Source organism: Marmota marmota, unplaced genomic scaffold (assembly GCF_001458135.2).
Source record: "Marmota marmota marmota unplaced genomic scaffold, marMar, whole genome shotgun sequence".
Classification (NCBI taxonomy): Eukaryota; Metazoa; Chordata; class Mammalia; order Rodentia; family Sciuridae; genus Marmota; species Marmota marmota.
The window spans coordinates 18,932,293-18,956,716 of record NW_026000016.1 but is presented as its reverse complement, the minus strand read 5'-3'; the positions used below and the strand labels follow the sequence as shown (position 1 = coordinate 18,956,716).

The 24,424-nt window shown below is 33.4% G+C and overlaps 1 protein-coding gene across 2 annotated transcripts in view; it reads left to right on the top strand.

Annotated features, from left to right (window-relative positions):
* Adss2 (adenylosuccinate synthase 2) overlaps nucleotides 1-24,424 on the top strand; it is a 41,686-nt gene that overhangs the window by 5,993 nt on the left and 11,269 nt on the right. Inside the window, exons 2-12 of one of the 2 annotated variants that reach the window (XM_048809259.1) lie at nucleotides 4,265-4,367; nucleotides 4,943-4,984; nucleotides 5,323-5,391; nucleotides 7,393-7,443; nucleotides 12,549-12,615; nucleotides 12,836-12,943; nucleotides 13,928-14,009; nucleotides 15,854-15,980; nucleotides 17,113-17,267; nucleotides 17,771-17,895; nucleotides 19,123-19,220. In XM_048809259.1, the coding sequence (XP_048665216.1) occupies nucleotides 4,265-4,367; nucleotides 4,943-4,984; nucleotides 5,323-5,391; nucleotides 7,393-7,443; nucleotides 12,549-12,615; nucleotides 12,836-12,943; nucleotides 13,928-14,009; nucleotides 15,854-15,980; nucleotides 17,113-17,267; nucleotides 17,771-17,895; nucleotides 19,123-19,220 (1,027 nt within the window). The remainder of the gene's footprint in view (nucleotides 1-4,264; nucleotides 4,368-4,942; nucleotides 4,985-5,322; nucleotides 5,392-7,392; nucleotides 7,444-12,548; nucleotides 12,616-12,835; nucleotides 12,944-13,927; nucleotides 14,010-15,853; nucleotides 15,981-17,112; nucleotides 17,268-17,770; nucleotides 17,896-19,122; nucleotides 19,221-24,424) is intronic. The other variant, XM_015483553.2, reaches the window with a different exon arrangement.

Genomic DNA, 24,424 nt, shown 5'->3' with positions numbered 1-24,424 from the left:
CTTTAAAAAAAAAAAAAAAAAAATCGAAAGAGTCATCTTTACATGCTAATTTCATTTCCTTCCTAGATCCATGAAACTTTGTAATTAGAAACTTATATACATATCAGCATTTCCTGGTTGGAACTCTTGGTCTAAGATTGAGCTTGTTGGCCTCCTTGTGGTTTCTGAGGAGCCACAAAGAAATTCTAAAATATTTGTCTTCTGACTTACTTAAATGTAAAATCAAATTAGGAAGAAAGGGGCATGCATTGAAAAACTGACAACAGTTTACACAATAACTAGGTACAGTTATCCCTGGATCCTACAGTACCATGTTTTAAAATATTGTCCTTCACAGCATAAAATGTTAACAAAAGTTAATTAGCACTTAATCATTTATTTCCAGTCATCACTAGTACAAGATGTGAGCTCAAGAGAACCAAGTATACACATACTATGTTGTAATGAGTTTATTTTTGTGAATCGTGGTTTTTTTGTTTGCAAACAGTGGAAAGAGTTTATCTTAAGCAAGATGGAAATTTGTTTGATGAAGTGCTAGCAGCAAAGCCAGGACTTAGGGTGACTAGAGACCAAGGCTATTCCTGGGATCTTAGGTGGCCAGAACTGGTAGCCTTTCTCTTTGGGATGTTTCTGTGACTGATATTTTACCTCATTTTCTTTGCTAATGAGAATCAAATTCCCCAGGGAGAGGATCTCTTTGGCTCAGGTTGGATCAGATTTCTCTGTCTGCATCAATCACTGAGGGAAGGGGGATGATTAAATGTTTGCAAATTAAGGGGGAAGAGGAGGGGAAAACTTTGTTCAACAGTTATAGCTGACCTGGCGTTAATTTCATCAAGAAAGATAGATATGAGGAAGTATTTGTTCTGGGTTGTTATTAGATTTGGAAATTATTTTTCAGTAGTCTAATACACCCATAGACCCTTAATGCTTTTCTGGGGGAAAGAATATTTGGAGTAAAGTTGTTTTTTGTGATTTTCACTCTAATTAAAATAATGAAAATTAGCCGTGTATTAATTTTGAAAGCTAAAAGTTTTATCAGAAACTGCTTTTCAGCTTTGAGAACATAGACTTTTAGTTCTGCCTTTTGCTTTTATTTTTCTCATAATTTCCAGTTTATTTCACATGGCTGTACCCTGGGATACATTTTTTTTTTTCTTGGTCATTGAGAAGCTTAAAAATATTTAATCTTTACATGGTTGTCTTTTTTTTTTTTTAATTTTATTTTTTGTGCTGGGGATTAAAACTAGGTTCTTGAACATTTAATCTTAATGCATGAATAGTAATACAAGAGAATTGGTAAAATATCCATATTAGGGTATGTTTTGTGATTGTGATGAGTTAATTAAAATTGTTTTTTTAGTATAGAACATGTAACTATAATAAAATATTTGTTAAATGCTCTGTGAGTGTCTGGGATTGTAAGAGTTATAGGAATTTAGCAAAGCAGCAAGAGATAATTACATATAATTGTTTTACATATAATTGTTAATATATGATTAGTGCTTTTGTTGGTATAACTTACCAAGTTTGGTTTAGGGAAAATTTGGAATGAGAGGGGAGGAATACAACTCTTAAATAAGCAGGACAGCAGCAAATTATCTCTATCTTTTTATGAAGTACAATCTGGCCTCCCTAGTGTTACAAGAATCCTTAAACATGATTAAACAAGCTTGTTGCTCATCCTGACAAACATTTCATAGAGTTGCCCAGGTGAGAAGCAGCTCCTTCTGCCATCGTAATTTGTGGTTGGGAGCTTAAGGTGGTGGTCAGCAATGGTGTTCATGTTTGGAACCTCTTTGTTTTGTTATCTGCTCATGGATGTGACCTCTCCTTGGACCAACATAGCCAATCTTTGAGGTCAATTGGCCTGAGCACTGAAGGTCAATTTTGCAATTATGACAATGTACTGAAATTTATTACTACATAGATTACCTCATCAAGAAACTCCTTATGAGTTGCTCCTACTACTTCATCTCAATACCCTTTCTATACATAGTATGTATTTCAAGATTAATTTTTCATGCCCCAACTTCCCCACAGGGCACTAGTACCAGTTGTAAATAAGCACTTATATTTTCTCCCAAGTTGTTAATAGAATGATCTAGGGTTATTCTGAACATACTTAATCATATTACCATATTCAGTTAAATATTTTAAGTGATATTTAAACCATAAAATGATCCTTAATGTGGTATTGATTATTGAAAAATGTTGGTTAATATTTGAGTGAGCAAGCCTTATACCAGAGTGTAATTTTTAGTCTTTTATAGCTGAACTTTTCCAACCTGAACTATGTATTAACTTGTACAGACTTAAAGGAATTAAGCTAAAGTTATTTATAAAAATAACTTTAGCTTAGTTATTTATAAAAGTTATTTATAAAAATTATTTATAAAAAAAAGAGCAAGCTGTTCCGGTGTATATAGTTTACTACCCTTTTTATATATGGATATATGTATGTGTGTGTGTGTGTGTGTGTGTTTATATATATGTATATATATACATATATATATATATATATATATATGTATATATATATATATATATATATATAAACACACACACACACACATATATACATATATCAATCAAAGTATCTCAAAAGGGACACCAAAAACTTGTGTTAACTGGTTGTCTTGTAACAGGTGTATGAGAAGACTTCCTAAAGCAAAAAACATTCATCTGTATCCTTGTTGATATCATGTGAAAGAGATGTTGCTTAAAAATACCTGCTCTGGGCTGGGGCTTTGGCTCAGTGGTAGCTCACTTGCCTGGCATGCATGAGGCACTGGGTTCGATTTGAGAACCACATATGAATAAATAAAAGATGTATCAACAACTAAAAAAAACCAAAAAACAAAAAACCTGCTCTGTCTTCTTTGTTTAGCTCTCCACCTGCTATCTTGTAGACTACACAGCCAAAAACTGTCAAGTGTGTTGGATTTTTTTTTTTTTTTTGATGTAAATATATGAGGTACATTAGTCTTCAAGCAAGTTGTTTACTTTAAACAATGAAAAACAATGTAAATAAGCATTTGCTTTCTGAAGATTGTTTTAATTGGACCTGTTTTTCTGGTGTATTTGTGAATTCAGTTTCTATGATGATTTCATAAAAAGTAAACACTCATGTTTTTGAAAGTAGCTTTGTAATCAAATTAGTCATTCTTTTTTACTTTTCTTTTTACGTGTCACAACAGCAGTGTTGTTAAGGTTGTTTTTCATGGTCCTAGTTTGCTATTTACTTTTAAAACTTTCTAAGTATTTTTTCATGCTTTATAACAGAAAAATTATCTGATCACTCATATTTTCAGTCTTCCTTGGACCTAATTTTGTAATTTGACATTTTGTTTTTTATTGATTATGTAGGCAAAAGCTTCATAAAGTGGAAATCTCATCATGGCTTTGTACTGTGGTTCTGAACATAAAAGATTCCTTGACTCCATGTATTATATTATCTAAAGTTCTAGGGATCTGTCTGTCACTAAACTAGATGCAGAAGGCTGATTTACTCATTAGAATCTTCGGATAACAATATTTGGGGGAGTTACTTGGGAAACATCCAATATCCGAGTTGTTAAGTCCATATAAGAATATAAATTTCAGATCACAAATTTGCTTGCTTAACGTATTTTAAGGACAGTGGGAGTTATATGAATATTTACATCAAGTTAGGGTAACTTGTTTTCCCCCTGGTACTGGGGATCAAACCAGGGGCACTCTACCACTGAGGTATATCTCTACCCCTTTTTATTTTTTATAATAAATTGCTGAGGCTAGCCTCAAACTTATGATGTGCCTACCTTAGTCACTGGGATTATAGGCATGCACCACCAGGTCTGGCTAGACTATTCCTTTTTATCTTAGAGATATTTTTTGTATAAATAAAATATCATGGATAATTAGTTAGATTGCCACACACCCTGCATAATGCCAAAGAGACTAATGAACAAATTGTTTTGTGTACTTTTTCACTTGTTCCACCGCCCCCCCACCCTTTTTACAAAGACTTCCCTGTCTTCCAGAAACCTGTGTTCTCCAATTTCTAGATCCTTTTAGGGTAATCACTCACATGTACTATAGTGGGGAAGAAAAAAAGCAAACTATTTTAAAGTCTTTAATGAAGGCAGTATAGTTGACAAATATTTGAGCTTCTTTAATTAAGTGATATTGACATTCTAGCAGGAATTCATTAATTCACTTTGAAAGGAAATATATTATCTGTTATATTTATTACCAGGCTCAATTTTCTTTTATATTTCAGGGAGGAAATAATGCTGGCCATACAGTTGTTGTAGATTCTGTGGAATATGATTTTCATCTTTTACCCAGTGGGATAATTAATCCAAATGTCACAGCATTCATTGGTAAGTATTTAAACTGAAATGTATGGGAATTGATAATGTTACTCTTTTTTGTGTGTGTGTGGTGCTGGGGATTGAACCAAGCCTTGTGCATGCAAGGCAAGCACTCTACCAACTTAGCTGTATCCCTAGCCTTCGCAATTCATATTTAATTATCAAAACTGATTTTATTTCTCACCATATGGTTCACTGACCATGGTACCCTCTGGAATACACTGGCTTTGGCTCTTTGTAACTCTTTCAGATCTTTTAGCAGGAATACTTGGCAGTTTCTTAATTCTATAGAAGAATTGGATCACCAAGTCTCTTTTCTAAACACTTTAAACTGTGACTCACCATAAGTAGAATTTAATTCTGAACCCTGTGACAAGTAATACAATGTATTTTCTTTTCTACTTTAAAAAAATTTTTTAAAGGCTGTTCAATACTAAATTGATTTTATGACCATTTAAGTAGAGTGTGATTTTCCAATTTGAAAGACATTGGTCTAGAGTCTACCTGACCAAAACTACATAACTAGTTTTATTCAAAATAACACATTTCACTTTGTTTAATTTTTATTTGTTTTTATGTGGTAGTGCTGCTGAGGATCGAACCTAGTGCCTCACACATGCTAGTAGGCAAGTGCTCTGCCACTGAGCTACAAACCCAGACCCTTCACTTTGTTTTAAAGAAATTTTTAACGTGCATTGATTGTAATTATAGTGCTTTTATATTCTAATTATATGTTTTTATATTCTAATTGTGTGTGTTATATATGTGTTTACATTATATGACTGTATAAAATGTATTAATATTTCTGTGGTAACTCCTTGATAAGTTAGAATGCCTTATTAATTAAAGTATCTTAATTCTTCTATTATTGTAGATAAATGGTTATTATAGCTGTCTATATTTTAATATTTTATACACTATAATTACAGATGTTTAAGGTCCAGGATTATTTGTTTTCCTCTAGGAAATGGTGTGGTGATTCATCTACCTGGATTGTTTGAAGAAGCAGAGAAAAATGTTCAAAAAGGAAAAGGTAGGAAAGAATGAGTATGACTGATAACCTGTTATTTTTTGTACAGGTTTATTAGGATCTCATGCCAGACAAACTTAACATTTCTGTCTTAAAATTATAGTAACAATTTTTTTTGGTGTCAGTTACTAAATTATAATTAGTATTTTAAACAAACAAAAGGACCAAACATAATGCCCTTGTGTAGGTCCTGATTTGTTGACACATTGCTCACCTGCAAACTTTATCTTAAGATATCTAGAATCACTATGTGTTCATGGCACAGTTCTAGTAAGTTCATGAGTTACTGTCATTCTTGTTTCCTAGTTATGGAGCTCTTCCTGGTTGCTGCAACCCCAAGATGAAAGGGGATTTTTTCCCTTCAAACGAAGGGAATGCTTCTTTTGTGCACTATACCCATTCCCATTGCCTTTAGAGAAATACCCTTGAATTTTTACCCTTTACTGATCAACTTAGCAAACTCCTTGAGGTATGAAGGGAATTTAATAATAATGCATGATTAAGGAAAATCATTAGTAGAGTTTCCCTTTAGATGACCTCAAACTTAAAATACTTTGATTATTGTTGCTGAAATTTATTATTCAGGTTTAAAAGCAGCAGTCCTTCTCAAGTGTTCTTAAAAACTGGATTGAACCTTACAGAACCCTGTCTTGCTTCCATCTTTTGTTTTTTCCTGCCTTTTCACAAAAACTGTCCTAGTCTGGGCTTTCTAAATTGGTCAACTCGGGTTTCCGATGCTGGTCTCTGCCCTTCTTTTTGTCCTTTTAAAATTTTTTCCTACTCTCTTTTTTCCTTCTGGCCTATTTCACCATGCTGAATCCTTTCCTGGGCTTCTTTGTAACATTTTTCTTAAGACATTCCCTAAACTAGCTTTAGAATGCATATTTACATGTCAAAAACAACTGTAAAGGAGGTTTACCTTTTAGCACATTACTTACTGAGAAGAAGGTTCTTTTTTTTGTTGTTGTTGTTGTTGTAAATGGATCTTTTATTTAATTAATTTATTTATATGCGGTGCTGAGGATTGAACCCAGGGCTTCATACATGCCAGGCAAGTGCTCTACCACAGAGCCACAATTCCAGCCCGGAGAAGTTGGTTCTTATCCTTAATCTACACAGAATAAACTTTCAAAACAAATCTTGGATATTATCAAAGGAAGCAACTAATTTTTATTATTTCTTAAATTTAATTTTTTATGGCGTTGGGGATTGAACCCAGGGCCTTTCATGTACTAGACAAGTGTTCTATGACTGAACTATACCCTCAATCCATACAACTTATTCGTAGTATCAAATAATAATTTTGAAAATGTTTGGAACTTGGTGGTTTATCTTTAGGATACATATATAGCTTACCAATATACTGCCTTTAAAGAAAATCATCTGTTTGGATTTGTTTATCCGGTCATTCAACAGTGTTGTCCCCTCCCCTTTTTTAAATATAAACATTGTATGAAGAGCCCTTTGCCATGAAATCTCACAACCCCTGCTCTCAAATATCCACAATTAAGTGGGGAATATGCATATATTTAGTTATAATTCAGTTAAATAATTGAGAGTACTTTAGAACAATTAGAAAGTTCCATTATTTTGTTTAGTCACACTTTTATTAAATGTTTTTTGGGTAAGGATGCTATTCCTAAAATTAATTCCCCTCTCTATTTCTTCCCTTGCTAAGTACCTACCTCCCACCCCCATGTCCATCAAAATATTTTCTTATCATTTGCTTTTGGGGTTCCTGGAAGTATTTTATGTGAATATAACTGAATTGGAACTAGAGTTTTGTAGAGCAAAACATTTGAAGAGATAAGAGAGTAAATGAGTTTATATATTGAATGAGTGACAGGTGAGAAAACTTGTTACACGTGATTTTCGTATGCAGAAGAAAATACCCAAAAGAAAACAGTTTTAGACATTCTGTTTATAAAGAAATTAAGATTAAAAAAACAAAACAAAACTGTTACCCAAAATGCTTGATAAAATGTATCTTTTCTCCCTTTTTAGGTCTAGAAGGCTGGGAAAAGAGGCTTATCATATCTGACAGAGCTCATATTGGTAAGGAGGACATAACATTTATTTATAACTGTTTTTCCCCTGGATTTATAAAATGAAAGCATTTAGTACCTAATTTTGTCTCTAATGTTTTATTTAACCTAAGAAAGATGGATTGTAATTGACCCAAATATACCAGATCTTACTGATTTTTTTTTTTCTTTTTTTCTTTTGACAAGGGCTAGGCTAAAATAAACATGTAGACAGGTTTAGCCAAGCAAATGAATAACATAAGCAGTATTTTATGGGACATCTTTAATTCTATTAAAAACTAAGCCGGGGCTGCAGTTGTGGCTCAGTGGTAGAGTGCTTGCCTAGCATGCATGAAGACCTGGGTTCAATCCTCAGCACCTCATAAAAATAAAGATATTATGTTTAAAACAACAATAACAAAAAAACTAAGGAATACTGAAATACAAAGAATAGTTATTTGTACATATTAATACTTGAGTAAAAATACATCTTCCCCTTGGCAAATCTTTAGTGACTCTGTGCCTACAATATAATAATTACTGCTTTTCATTCAGACTAGTCTTCCTCCATTAATTACAGCAAACTCAAGTCTAAAATTAATTTTAAGCACCACTAATAAATTTGGGGTTTTCTTCCCTCTTATTTCTAAATTAATAGAATTGTTAATTAGCAGTGACATAGTTAAGAGACAATAACCAACACAGAGAAACTTCTATGATAGATCTGAACTCAAACTGTATTTAAATATGTATGTATCCTGAGGCAGTAGCTGCTAAAATTTTACCATTGACCTCTACTTAAAAGGCAGCTTTCATTGAGGTTCTTACAGTATTTCTCAGCCACGTGCAAAAGTCAAATAATGATATCTTCGTATAACAGCCACAGACTTGAATCCTGTCCATAATCTTATTAACCTAATAAAATAGCTTGTTTGAAGTATACTGTGCTGAATTAACATACTGTTTTATGTAAAAATGTTCTATTTTGCATTACAGTGTTTGCCATAGTTTATATTTTTAATATAAAACTCTGAAAAGAACAATTTTGTGTTAGAATAGCAAAACATTTTTACATTAATATAATTATCCTGTATGTCATCTATGAGTAGAATGGTTATTCTTGTTCTATACTCAAGATTTTGAGAGCTGTTAGTGTAACTAGATGAACTGTAGGAAAACTGGTATTTTCTAAAAATGAAAGTATGCTTGTGAGTAGTAGTTATCTCAACTGACTATGTTTAAACTATGAAAATATTAATCATCAGTAATACTTGGATTTAAAGGAAACCTTTAGTATTTCCAGAGTAATTGATAACTTAGGTGTATAACCAAGATAACAAAGAAAGAACAAGCTTTATAGACCATAATAACATGTAATTTGGATAAAGACAAAGGTATTATTTTGCTTGCTTCTCAGAGGAAGGAGGTTGTAAATCTGTCATTTGTGGTGTCCATTTTCAGAATCTGATTTTTAACAATATATTTTATTTATTGGCTTATGTTAGAACTTTTATTTTAAACTTTTATGTATTCTGATATACAAAAAAATAATTTTTTTCTTACTGTCTCAGATACATAAGGAAAAAAATTTTTTTATGAAGTACTTTTGTGATATTTTTGGCTTTTTATACTCAACTACTCATTAAACTTATTTGATTATGTTAGCACAAGTCATCTTTAACTTCCACCTTCATGATTTTTATATGTAGCCATTTTGTTATCCATTGCCCCTACATTATTTATAAAATAAGCCATTATGTTAGATGATGAAAACGACTACTTATCTTCAAAACTTTCCAGTGGTTCTCTGTGATCTGCTATGAAAATTTTTTATCTAAATCAGTATACCACAATTTAGGATTTTAAAATAGGTAATAACTAATAACTGCCCTTTGAGTAACGTTTAATCTCAGTGTACATATGATATAGTTTGGCTGTATTAAATATGAATGCTCTGATACTATTATTCTGTTGGAAAGAGCAAAGTGTTAAGAGATGAAACTGTGTTTCTGCCCAGTTTCTCCATTTTCCTTCTTCATGTAAATGCTTTGGGTCCATCACTGACAGTTTGCTTAGGTATAGCACAGTGGCTAATCAAGTCACTTAACTGCTTTAGACTACCAAAAAGAAAAGACAGTAGATATGCAAAAGGGTCAAAATGCTCAGAGTGACAAGAATAGACCACTACCAATGTGAATCACTATTTTTTAATTTCTGATCATAATTTTATTATGTTTCCTTAATAATGATTTTTTCTTTTCCATTTATTTTTGTTCTTAAATGGAATAATTTCTAGTGGAGAAGTGGTCCTAGAGAAGACGAGCTAACTAAAATTTAGTTGTTGGTAGTAATTTGGATAATAGTACATAGAATGCATTAAAATGCATATTATTAAACAGGCTGTATGAAATAAGCATAATACGATTAATATAGTTCTGTATAATAAAATCTACATATGTTAATATGATCGATTCTATAATGGTGAAGAGGAATAAATACTATCATTTAAAAAAAGTCAAATAGCTAACTGGAAAATTGGCTGAGAATCATTGCTATGAAACCACATTAATCTTTGCTTCAGTGATTCTTCCCTCTCATGTGACTGAAAGGACAGTTCCCTAAACTCTAAATGATTTCCAAGACTTTTTTTAAAAAAGTTCCCATAATGTCATGAGATTAGCTTGTATAAAGTGTGTTAGATAATATGAAGCATAGTATAAGAGAGGGAACTATGAACTTAGTAATTTTGGGCATTTGGATCCAAATATTAATTGTATGTCCCCTGACAAGTCATTTATCTTCTGGGCATTATTCCCTGGTTGTGACCATGCGGGAAAGAATTTTTATGTTTTATTCATATTGATGCTCAGCAACTAACTCAGATACCTTACCCCACTTTGTCAAAATGTACTTTTTTCTTTTCTTTCTTTCCATTTGTCTGGAGTTTTCTTTTAGTGCCTTCCATTTTTTTTCCCCAAAAGTTAGCCTTTGAACTTTTGTAGACTCTTAGTAATATGCCTCTTTCTGGCATTAGTCATTTGTATTTTCTCCATCTTTATCTTGTTAGTCTAACTAGAGCTTTTTCCATTTTATCACTTTTGATTTTTTAAAAATAAACATTTGGTTTTGTTGATTTTTCTGTTTTCTATTTCATTAGTTTTAATTCTCTCCATTTTTTCTTTGATTTTAATTTGCTCTTTTACTAGTCTCTTTAGAAGCTTAGATCATTGATTTTAGATGTTTCTTTTCTAATACAAGCTTTTAAAATTGTATATGACCCTCTAACATTACTTTAGCTATGTTCCACAAATTTGGACATTCTGCATATTCATTTTCATTCATTTCATTTTTTGACCCATAAGTTATTGACCATATTTATGTTACTAAATATTGAAGATTTTCCTGATTTCTATTATTTATTTCTAATATACTTGTTGTGGACAAAAGATATACTCTGTATGATTCCAGTCTTTTAAAATTTGTTGAGAAATGTTTATGTTCTAGTATATTAGCTGTTTTGGTTAATGTTCTCATAGATTGGTTTTGTCTATAGTATGTAATCCCTTGGCTTCCACAAACATTTTGTGAGATTTATCTTTATTGTTACACAAAGAAGAAGTTTTTCATTGCTGTTGTAGTATCCCATTATATGGCTATACCACAATTAATCCACAGTACCATGATGAAAATTTGTTTCCAATATTGGGCAAATGGTGCTCTGAATATATTTATAGATGTCTTCTGGTACATAGTATACTAGTGTGATTTTAAGGATGTTGTTATTACTTTTGTGGCACTGAGAGTAATCTTGATTTACTGGGTAATTTAAAATCACACAATATAAATTTAGCATCTTTAATGTAACTTACTACTGTACGAAATGTCAGAACTCCCCCACCAGAGAAACCTGTTATGAGGTTAAAAGGGTGGTTATAAACCTTGTCAAGTAGGGGAGAATACTGCCTTGACAGTTACCTTAAACGGGAGAAATTAGGGATGATTAATTTACATGGTTAGTCAGAAGGTGGTTTTAGGCTAGGTTTTATCAAGCTTTTTGAGTTTCACTATTTCTAATTACAATGTTAGTCTTCTAAAACTTTTAAATAGTTTTTGTTGTTGTTGTTTTTTCAAATGCCACTAATTTTAAGAAACTTCTATCAGTCATTCTGTTAAAAAACCTACACTCATTTCTACTTATTTGGAAATGATAGTATCATTGGTGAAAAGAAACCATAGTTATTTATACTAAAATTCACTGAATTGTATGCTTAAAAATGGGTGAGTTTTGTGGTCTGTAGATTATATTCCCATATTTAAAAATAAAACATAACCCAAGAAACTTTGGTTAGAAGTTTATAGACAAATTCTGGGCCTGCCTCATCTATAAACCAGCTATTCATTCAGTCAGTAAATATTTGAGAACTTTTTGGGACAGGAAATTAACCAGCAAGCTAAACTAACATTGTCCAAATACTGAAGACGATTGGTAGGGGAAACAAATTAGTGTAGATGTAGGAAGAGGTGAATTCTTTGCAGGAGAAGCATATACCTTTTAGTCTAAGACTGCAAAGTATGCCATTGTGACCAGAAGGCAAAGAAAGTGGCAGAGCGTCAAAGCCATTGAGTTTTTTAAGGGCAAGGGAGTGTTGATGTTATTTTTATGTCTTGGAAAAATGGTTTTGGCAGATTAAAGAATTTGGGTTAGAGATATCCAAGAGTGAGAATAGATATACACGTTAGTCTACTTTTAGTGAAAGGTGATGGAAGCTTGGCACTAGTGAGGAAGAAGGAGGAGTTGAATGATTCCTAGATTTCTGGAGTCTAGAACTTGAAGAAAAAAGGATATCTTTGTAAACTGAGTTTATAGAATTATAGGGTAGGATGTTCCAAAATTAGCTTCTTAATGACTCATTTTTGAAATCAGGTAGACTGCAATCAATCAGAGGCATATTTTCATATTAATGTGCCAGTTGGCATTATAATTTTTACCCCTACCATTATCACTTTTTACAATTTATATAGGCATTATGAAATGAGACCTATTATAACTTCAGTAATTTGAAATGCAGTATGTTTTATTTTTGTATATTATTTTTGTTTCAATAACAGCCATGGTTTTGTTTTATTTCTCTTCAGTATTTGATTTTCATCAAGCAGCTGATGGTATCCAGGAACAACAGAGACAAGAACAAGCAGGAAAAAAGTATGATATTTTTTGTACCGTTCGAGCACCTTTATGTTTAAATTCTAGGACAGAACTTTCAAAAAATATTGGAATGCCCTTTCAATAGAATTATAAAAATAAACTCACAGGAAATAACATAAATAAATACTCATGTAATTTCATTCCTTGTGATGATTTGGCCATAAGACCTATGTATCTTTCTTATCTAACTCAAAGCTTGTTTTAATTTGTTTTTAAGTTTGGGTACCACGAAAAAGGGCATTGGCCCAGTTTATTCTTCCAAAGCTGCTCGGAGTGGACTTCGGATGTGTGATCTTGTTTCTGACTTTGAAGGCTTCTCTGAGAGGTAACTAACTTGTGTTTCACAAGTGGTTTTTATATAATGAGTGGTTTTTATATAATGAAAATCTAGGCTTCCTTCTGCTCAAAATTATCAGAGAGCTTTCCATTATCTCATTTTTGAAATCATGTAGACTGCAATCTTGGTTGCCAAATGGTATAATCGGTGTTCTAATTAAATAATGATGGTTGGCTTTATTATGACTATTATATGAAGTACGGGCATTATTTGTTTTGCATGCTAATTGGTCGTTAATTTCAGATTTATTTCATGAAAAATAACATGCTAATGACATCAGTAGTATCTCAAGAAGACAACATAAGAATTCTATTTAAGGATTGGATAATGGGATGGTTTGCTGAGAAACAATGTTTTTAGTGGGTGTAGCAGTACTTTGATGTAAATCACCATGATCTACAGTCTTGATCTTTGGTTTTTCACATCAAAAATTCCATATGACCTCCCACCCAGAAATAATTAGCCTCTCAGGTCCTGGTAAATTATTATGTACCAAGCGCACCTTGAAAAATAGAAATGCCACATTGACACATACTCTGTATAGAAAAATCTTCATGGGAAACCTGATAATCACCAAACAGCTATACAGTAACTCAGTGATAGGTTGTGTTTAATATGTGGCATTAAGGCTATAATAATGTGCTACATCCTTTTTCTATTAAGTTTATATTTGTTTGTACAGGGAAGATACCTAAGAAGGCTCTTAAGAGACAAATTGCTAATGTCTGCCTCTTTTACAAACATCATGTAAACCATTTCCTTCTGTTTTTTATTCAGTATAATACAGATTTAAGTCTTTTGTGTTTACAGATTTCAGTCCCACTATTCTTTTCCCTTCTTATACACATATCAGTGTTAGGATTAATGTGCTGATAAGACCACTTATAATCTACAGAAATCATTTAAATTGAATGATATTATTTGAAACATTTTTATAAGAGCTAATAGATTGATTTAACCTGTATTTCTCAGGTTCAAGGTTCTAGCTAACCAGTACAAATCTATATATCCTACTTTGGAAATAGACATTGAAGGTGAATTACAAAAACTCAAGGTAATATTTTCTGACCTCTTTAATGTCCTTTTAATGCTTGTTTGCCAAATTAGCCTCTAGGTCTTGCATTCATTACAGTTTTGTGTAAGAACTGATAAAGGATATTTACCAGTTTGTCTTGGAGACAGCCTGTTTGGCTTACACAAAATATTGGGAGGGGAACAAGAGTAATGTAGGAAGGTAAACTTAAGTTAGGGACCAGATAGATCATAGATCTAGATCTTATATGCATGGTAAGAAATTTAACTTTGATCCTGGAGATAATGGAAAGCTCTCTGATAATTTTGAGCAGAAGGAAGCCTAGATTTTCATTATATAAAAACCACTCATAGCAGTTGGAGTATAGTTCAGCAAAGTGTCAAGTGTGGGATGATAATTTTCAAAGTTAACCAACCCATTTTAGGCTTGATAGCTCATAGGATCAATTTCTTTAGCACTCTGTATTCCTAAGAGACAAATAAGGTAATTGGCCAAAGATGAGGCCCACATTGGATAAATGTTAGGTGTCAGTGATGCCTTGTTGATCATCAGTATAGGATTCTACCTTTCCGTCTTTCTGTTCCTCATATTCATTGATAAATTTCACATGTTTCCTGTGTTTCTGATTTTTACTTCTCTAAAGTATCAACCTCACTTCTAGAACTGAACAGGAATCTACAAACAGTATGCTATTCCAGAATAGTCATAGACATTGATCTGTCCACTCATTGGTTTCCAAGAAAAAAAAAACCCAAATTTTAAAAGAACTCCATTTTCTTTAACAGCTTGGAAATATTTATGCACTATAGTATGGGTATGACCTTTCATTTCCATTTTACAAATGTTCTGTGTGAATGTAAAGTAGATGAAGAATAATAAATAAAATTGGGTAAGAAAATTTTTATAGGCAAAGTTATATTAAACCAGGTCTATAAGGAACAAGGGGCTTGATAAATAGAATGGTCATTTTAGCCATACAAAAAGAACTAAAAACAGAAATAAATAAGGAATTAGACTAGAGCCAAGGAGAGGCCATACATTTATCAGTGGGTTTAACATACTCAGATGTTTCCATAGTTGAAACTAGGTTTTAGTGCATTTACACTATAGAACTTAGGGGAAGTTCTTGTTTATATTACATTTTTACTTGAATTCTGAATTTAAATAGTATTTCTAAAATTTTGAATGTTTTGAAGATTCTTTGTAATGCTTATACATAAAATAATATTTGATATTAATATTGTGTAGATATTTTACGGTAATAGAATACAATGAAAAAGAATAATAGCAATCAGCTATTGATATTTGCATGCTTGGCAATATAACTTGTGGCCCTCACCACATTTTGATAATTACTCTGAAGCATATTTCAAAATTCCTGGTTACATGGATTATAAATGTAGCTCTTAAAGTATCTTATAAAATTTAAAAGATCAGTTCAAAATTTTTCCTGAAAGCTGGTTTATGAAGCACAAATTCTTTGTTACTTGGAAGATTTTCATTATTTACAATGAGGTTAATGTAGAATGTTGGTTTTTGGGGTTTTTTGTTTTGTTTTGTTTTGTTTTTGGTGGTGGTGCTAGAGATAGAACCTGTGCTAAGCAAACAGCAAGCACTCTGCCACTGAAACATATGCCAGTCCTATATAATTGTTCTTGATCTAGTGTCTCTTTTCTGGTCCTAGTGAATCAACATGAGAGACCAAAGATAATCCAAATTTTGCAATAAGATGAGCACTGTCACCAGCCTCTTTCTCTTTTCATTTGTCAGTTTCCATTATCATACAGTCAAGTAATTTATACTTATACTGGTTAATTGTAAGTGTATTAGTATACATGGAAATTGGTTTTTGTCTTTGTACATAGGGTTATATGGAAAGGATTAAACCAATGGTGAGAGATGGAGTTTATTTCCTATATGAGGCCCTACATGGACCACCAAAGAAAATCTTGGTAGAAGGTGCAAATGCAGCATTGTTAGATATTGATTTTGGTAAGTGAGATATAATTCATAGGCAGCTTGACTAAGCCTAACGTGCTTAAGATATAAATAATTAATATTAACATTAAGGAGTTTCAAAGTGATACTGTTAGCTTGTGGTATTCAGGAATTATGAAAGTTTGTCAACTTATGCCAAAATTTTTTAAAGAAATATTGTTGAAAACACAACACATAATGTTAAGTTTTATACTGATTTAGAAAAAAAGGAAATCATTTGGATTCAATAGATTTGGGTTCCATAAGTTATGAATTTCATCCTTTTTTAAAATAAGTATACATTTGTGCATTCTAAGATCTGTGAAAGCCTGCTTACACTGACTCACTTCCTGTGCATGAGACTTTCTAGATGGATTCAGAGTATTTCCTCCATCCTCAAAGGTTACTATTTAATATCTTCAATCTTCTGCCCCATTAGTTTGTTGGTAGTTGCACCTAAACATAATCTCTCATGATTATTATTATTGTTCTCAGCTTTAACTGATATTTCATTGACTTTAAGAAAACCAAAGAAAGTATTTTGATATAGTAGGTACATGATTTTGACACTATCATATGGCTAGTCAATCAAGAAAGAAACTGGTGTCTAATTGGCAAAGAGTTAAGTTTGAAGGGAGAGAAAAGTTCACCATTCTTAAATTTTATCTTGTAGTTCAGGGATTATTCCTTGAATAAAGATTAAAAGCTTGGGAAATGTTGAATACCACACAATTCTTAGTATGTTGCTACCACTCCAGGTTGCTGCTGCATCTTAAATATTCATGTCAGGGAGTCATTTGTTTTAAAATAACAGGAGACTCTTCAAATATGTAGATGGGTTTTTGTATTAAATTCTTTTGCAATATATTAAGTGAATACCTATCATACAGAGTTGATTCAGCAACTGCATGCACTCACTCATGAATCCTCTCCAGTATAAGCACTTTAGTTAAAGCTCTAACCACCTACAATTTTATCTCATTACAAAGAGTCAAAAATGAAACATTAAGGTTTGAGAGAGGTCAGCATCATTATGATCAAGTCTGTTGGTTAAATAGAATATACGAAAATGAAGACTTTTAATAATAATTCTGTTTTAAATTGTATATATACATTTGTGTATCTTGATGTTTGTTTCTTTTTTTAGGGACTTACCCTTTTGTAACTTCTTCAAACTGTACTGTTGGAGGTGTTTGTACAGGTTTGGGTATGCCACCTCAAAATGTTGGTGAAGTGTATGGAGTTGTGAAAGCTTATACCACGAGAGTTGGTATTGGTGCCTTTCCTACAGAGCAAGACAATGTAAGCCTATTTCCCAGTAAATTCAGTTCAAAAAATATGGGAAGAAAAAGTCATGCTTTGGTTTTTGTTATTGTTTTTCTTAATAAGTTCTTATCTCCTGTGCCTTGCAGTTCATTTACAAGGATTATTAGATATGTTTGCCTTACAGTTTTCATGAAAACATCAAATTCAGTGGTTCTTGGAATGTTCTGCTGGATTTGTGTATTTTAATAAAAACTAATGACTCATTTTTAATAGCATTTAGTTTTCTTTTTTGAAAATCTTACCAATTTTCATTTTTATCTATATAACATCATAAGAAATATTGGCTTAAAAAAATACTAAAAAACAAAAAGTGAATCTATTCCAACTAGAGCCTACCTCAGGTAAAACCTACTATTTTTAGCTTAAGTATTTTCTGTAAGGTGTTTATCACAAAGAGACTTTATCTTGTTATATAAACTAATACAATTCATTTATAATATTAATATCCTAATTCATAGGTTTTAATTTCCATTTTCTAGGAAATTGGAGAATTATTACAAACAAGGGGTAGGGAGTTTGGTGTGACTACAGGAAGGAAAAGAAGATGTGGCTGGTTGGACCTTGTTTTACTCAAATATGCTCATATGATCAATGGATTTACTGCGTGAGTTGTCTTCAGAAACATTTGTTTCAGGAAATAATAGGACAGTTCATGACCACAGGTTTAATTTTGTGGAGCATAAATTTGGGGTAGTATCTTAATAGAAAAATTTCACTCTTTATTCTCCAAACTGAAATGATAGTTCCAGGTAGAAGTGGACCAAGAAATAGTGGAAGGATATATAAAGACAGGGACCCCAAGCTAACTTGGTAGATATCTAAGGTTGATAGAAAAGAATCATGATGGTCTCACATCTTTGTATAGAGAGGAAGACATAAGTAGGTGGAAGGATGGATGATAGGTACGTAGAATAAGCACAATGTGCTTATACAAATGTCTGACTTCCTGGATTCAAATCTCAGATCCAGGTATCATGCTTGTGTGACTTGGTGAGTTAATCTGTCTGTACTATAGTTGTTATCATCTTTAAAATGGAGGTATGCTTTACCTGTGTCATGGGGTATTTTGAAAATGAGGTAAGAAATGTAGTGAGAATGTATAGTGCACTGGCTCATTGAAAATGCTTATTAAAGTTATTAACATATATACATAAATATGTAAATAAATGTGTTCATATCCACATTAATTAGGCTGAATTTCTAGCCCCCCACCCCAAAAAAAAACCCAGAATAAGATTAAAAAAAGCTTGTGGATAAGAATCCCAAATGCAGTGTTCTATCTAATTTCCACAGATTTTCCTTTAAAAACCTGTTTTCCAGTCAGTTTACTGGGAATTTTTGATGTATCATGAAGAAGTCCTTGATGTGGTTTTCTCACTCTTTGACATTTTCTGACCAGAAGGGTGGAGGTGATGGTAACCAGAGTGAAAAAGTGAGGGATAATGGCATGTGTGTAAAAGTACTTATATTTTATGATCATCCATGTGTTCCATGGCCACAGAATGCATTCTTAACTTTAGGCAGCCCTCCCACAAATGTGTTGTTGATTGGTCATAAGAAAGCTGAGTAAGGATGTGTGGAGTCACGGTAAAAATCTGTTGTAATTTCTAGAAAGTAACTTAGTTGCCTATATAAAAAATATGCATCAGTATGTCATTTTCTAGTTGTTTTATGTGTGGCACGCTTTAAAATATAATCCTAACAAGTTTTCAGAAATGCTTTGGAACTTTGAGCTTTGCATGAATTTTCCTTTACTCCTGCATCAACCAAATTAGACGTTAGGGACTTTAAGAGTTTGCTATTTTAATATTGTGTTTTCTTCTGAAATTAGGTTGGCCCTTACGAAGTTGGATATTTTGGACATGTTTATGGAAATCAAAGTTGGAGTTGCTTACAAACTAGATGGTGAAATCATACCTCATTTCCCAGGTACTCTTTTTTTTAGGCTGTCTAAAGAACATCATAAAGTGAATGTAATAGAGCAATTTTTTAAAGCTGTTCTGTGTAATTCATGGTGTATAGCCATAGGCTTGATATGACCTTTATGAATAGTGCCAATATATTTACTATTGGCATGTGATTTATAACTGCTCTTCATTTGGGTGCTAGTCACAATAAGCATGTGCTCAAAATAAAGAGAGAAAGAGGACATTTCTGGACCATGCTCTTCCTTCCTGTTTTGAAAGTAACTTCCACAATATAAACTGAGCATGGTGGTGCATGCCCATAGTTCCAGCTGCTTGGAGCCCAGGAGTTGACACCAGCCTGGCAACATAGTAAGATCCTATTTCTTAAAAAAAAGAAAGTAAGTAAGTAAATATGTAAATTTCCATGGAGGGTATTCCTCTCTTCTTTGGGAATAGTGGGGTAAGAGAAAAGTTCCCTGCTTGTTGTGGTAAGCTGGCTTTCACTGCATTAACTCACCCTGAACCCTATGAGTGATATTCTGTTCTGTGTTTAAAGTGAATGGTTACAGGGTGACTTCCTACTTGAGGCAGTGTATTTTTTGAGGTATATCTTTAGTCACGGGATTTATACAGTTGAAAAATGTTTTAGAGCTTCGAGAAATAGAATAGTTTAGTCATGCCTAATGAAGGAATATTGACTGGCTATATGAGACTTGGTAGGTTGGAAGGTTTTATGACTTGGTTCTTTGGGAAGTCAGGAGAGCTATAAGTTAGAAAATAAATGTGTATTATTTTTTCAGTTTGCTTATGGGAAAAACAGTATCTGTTAACATTGTAGAATACAGTTCATTTGGAAAACTAGTTGTTCCAATAAATGTTAGGTCCTGGTTGTTATTTCTACTTACACAGTTATTTCAAGGGTTATTAAACTCGAGCACCATGGAGAATAACAAATATAATGATGTGGTAAGATCTAACAGAGCAGCAAACTCTTCTAATTAAAATATTAAAAACTGACAAAACAGATGAAGCTTGTCAATTTTACAAGTTCTTTTTAAAACTGAGTTAGCTGAATTGGGTCAGATTCCTCCAGAACACTCAGGTTCTTGGTCAAATTTGCATTCAAGACGTGTATTGGAGAATATTTCAGCAGTATCATCTGTGAAGGGGACAAAAAGAGTAGTTAAATGTAGTGTGGCTGATCTTAAGAGGAGCTGTAGAGCTAGGGGGGCCCTTCAAGTTGTACTTGAAAGAACTTTGTACCTCTTAGCAGCCAGCCATTGAGGGCTGTTCAATGGGTGAAGTAGCTCTCTTTGTCTAAGGGCAGTCCCTGGGTGAGGGACTGGGCTATAAATCATTGGCATACAGTACTCCCTTCTAGCAGCAGGGCATTATCTGTCTGAAACGAAATATTCTGTACACCACACCACAATACAGTTCACTCTTGTGCTGATTGGATTTACTTAACACTGCAAGGTAAGTTCACCACTATTTGGGAAGAGTTTCTGTAGGTTTTTGTTGGGTGTCTTTCCTAAGGAAATGTACAAGAGAAAGATTAATAGTATAAATTATCCCCTACTGGGCCATCACAGTAGGAAAGTAAAAGTCAGTATCAATAAGCTTTAATCTTTATCTGACTGGATTTCATATTCCAAAAATCAAGTAAAGAAAGGAGTCACTAGAAGGGGTAATTAATTATCAAGAGGAGATAGGGCTGTTGTTACACAATGTGGTAAGAATGTTTGGCACCTGAATGGTACTTGGCATCTCTTAGTGTTCCCTAGGACTTCACTCACAGTAAATGGACAAATAAATCAGTTAAGGCTTGAGAAAATGTATGGTGAGCAGTTGCTATTGAATATTTTCCTCCTCTGCTATTAATTCTAGATTTATAGTCATCACTGACAGCTAACACATCTACTGATCTATGTGGCTTACATGGTGTAGTGCATTTTTTGAAGACTTTGTTTTTTTTCCATTATAATAGACTAAGAAATCTATTGGGGTACTGGCACCTACCAAATGTTTGTTCCAATTTTATATTTGGTGATTAGAGAAATGATCAGTGGGTGAATCTGTGGACCCAGTGAACTTGTGATGAGCTGGACTTGGGCCAAGATTCCATTTATAATCCCACCCCATGAAGGCATATGATAGGGGTCAGTGTCAACTTGAACCTTGTGTTTAATAGTCATCAAAATGACTGAGTGTTCCCCTTTCCTCAATGAATGGTGGGTTATCATTACTAGGTATACTTACCTGTTTTTCAGAGTCAGGCAGGCCTTCTGGAAACTTAGCCTTTCAGACATTGATAGCCAGATGTGAAAACTGGTTCATGTTCAGTTTAGTCAAGCTGTTATTATTTTTTTGTTTATTAGAGCACTGCCTTCAGTTCCTCAATAATCCATTCTTGACTTCATTTTGAAATTAAAGTGTCATTTATAGACTATGACCCTTTTTGACTACCAGTCTGTCTTCTAACTCCTATCTCTGAATGCTATTCATAAAGATAATTAAGCCCACTTTTTTTCTGAAGGGTGGGTACTACTAACTTTTAATTTTGGGGGATCCTGTCATGCTATTGCTGTCAGATGTCTCAGTCATATAATAGCCTCCCCTTCCATCAGCCCTAGGGATTAGAGGACAGTCATCACTGAGCTTTGTAATAATATTGTCGTTCTTTTCACCAGAGCAATTCTTACACTGTAAAAAAAGATTCCTTCTAGACACTTTCGTATTATTTTGTCCTCTGGTGGGGTTTCTGGTCTCAAGTTCCTTTTGGGACTTGAGGTATGTGTATATTAGACATAACATCCCCAAACCCTTGGGGTTCGTTGTTCTTATTTCTCTTCGTTCTTCAGATTAGATAGCTTATACTGATCTGTCTTCAAGTTCACTTTTTCTTCTTCCCTTCTGTAATATGCTTTTAAACCCATCCAATGAGTTTTCATTTTTATAATTTCTGTTTGGTGTTCTATACATTCTCTTCTTTACTTTTCTCATCTGTTCATATATAATAACTAAATTGTTATAATTTATATTAGCTATTTTTTTTTCCTGTTGGTCTAACATCTGGACTGTTTTGAGTTTTTTTTCCCTTGACTTCTTTTCCTTAATTGTAGATCAGAGATTTAGATTGTCACATTCCTCTAAATAGTATAGATTCTTGTTTTAGGGGACAATTGAATTGATGACTGATCATCTTGAACTTGTATAGCCTGGTTTTATGCTTTATTAGTCCAGGATAAGAAATCCAGGATGTTCCCCAAATCTCTCTCACCTGGCATGAGTCATTCTTCAAATTCTGTCTCCACTGTGGATCTTGGCAGAGCTTGGTTGGTTTTAGGCTTAAGTGTGGGGTGTTTATAGTGGGTTTTACTCAAGGGTATGGTTTTTATTCTTAAGAACAGCCTTTCTGGTGTCTCAGCCAGATGTCAGGAAATTCATAAGATATAATAATGAATTTTTGTCAAAATCCAGCAGTACTGGAGCTCCATTGTACCCTGTTCCTTCCTCTCTACTGGTATTACTTGATCTATAGAATCTTTGACTTGCCCTAAACTTTATAGTTGCTACTGTCAACAGTGGTCACACTGTTAAGGGATTCTCTCTCGTGGACTTTGAGGGGGTCCCTTCCTCTGTAGCTCCCTCTTTGATGCCTCACCCTGCTGATTCCAGTTGCTTCTGCTTTCCTGAAATCTGATATCTACCTCCTCAGGTCAGTGGAGCTTCCATTTTCTGGTGACTCTAATATTCTAAACAGTGGTTAGGAAATTGTCCCAAGGCAAAGAATTGAGTGATTTCAGGACTTGCTTGTGAGTTTCCTTTATCCCAGGCACTATAGTTTCTGCTTATTGTTCCACTAGGAGTTGTCATATATTTTGAGAGCTAGTCTGGAACTGTATATTTCAATCATAGCTAGAAATTGAAGCCTCACAGAGTCTCTTATTCATTCTTCTACCATCTACTACAACAATTCTGACATATCTACTTGGTCTAGTTCATCACTTTATCTAAACTTCCCAGGATATTCCCAGTAGTATGTTTTCATCATTTTTGTGTCATGCATCATGTAAGAGTACGTCATACCATTGTAATCTCTTAATTCAACTTTATGTTCTACTTGCTTCTTCCCTTGATCTGGCATACTCATCCTTAGAATGTAGTTCCATAAAATACTCTCTTAGTTCCTATTGGTAAATGTTGGCTTAAAACTGCAGAATTTTTAGAGTATAGTCCCCTTTCCTCCCAAGTATTTTCTTGGCCCAGTTCTGTTGGGAGTTGGCCCTGGCTATTATGGATTGACGAGGAGGCAAAGTAAAGATAGAACAGAGGCATGCATATGCTTCTTTGCAAGGCATAGGCCTCTGCATCATCTTCGAACAAGAGGAGGCCTTAGCCTTTTAGTAGGAAATAGTGGGACATTCTGTAGTTCCTGAGGATTTCAACTCCATCAACCCTTATATCCCATTCAAAATCTTTGAATCTCACTTTTACCAAATAGGTCTCAGTCTTTTCCATAGCAGACTTGCTAGATTTGTGAATACAACATTCCCTGGAGTTTTATTTGTGTGAGTTGGGAGCCTGACCCTCTCTTTTTCTGCTCTGTGCTATAGGAGATAAGATTTTCTAAATGATATCAGGAATGCCTTCTTGACTTTCAGTTTGTTTTAAACATTTCCAGTTCATGAAAGGCATTCATCAGGAGCCATCCATTTCCATTGTGCTTATTTATTAATGCCTCAGTTATTGCCATTGCTTTACTTTCTACTTACATGGCATTAGTTCATTTCCTATGAAAGCTTTATTTTAGCAAATGTACTACTACAACATGACGGAAGGTGCCTACCATACTCTACCTGCCATCACTAGTGGTTGTCACTGCCAGACAGCTGGCCATGATCCAGCTCTAAGTTCCCATTTTAGAGCCTTTTTTTTTTTTTTTTAATTTATTTATTTTTTATTGGTTGTTCAAAACATTACACAGCTCATGACATATCATCTTCCATACATTTGATTCAAGTGGGTTATGAACTCCCATTTTTTACCCCAAATACAAGTTGCAGAATCACATCGGTTACACATCCACATTTTTACATAATACCATATTAGTGACTGTTGTATTCTGCTACCTTTCCTATCCCCTACTATCCCCCCTCCCCTTCCCTCTCATCTTCCCTCTCTACCCCATCTGCTGTTGTTTAATTCTCTCCCTTGTTTTTTTTC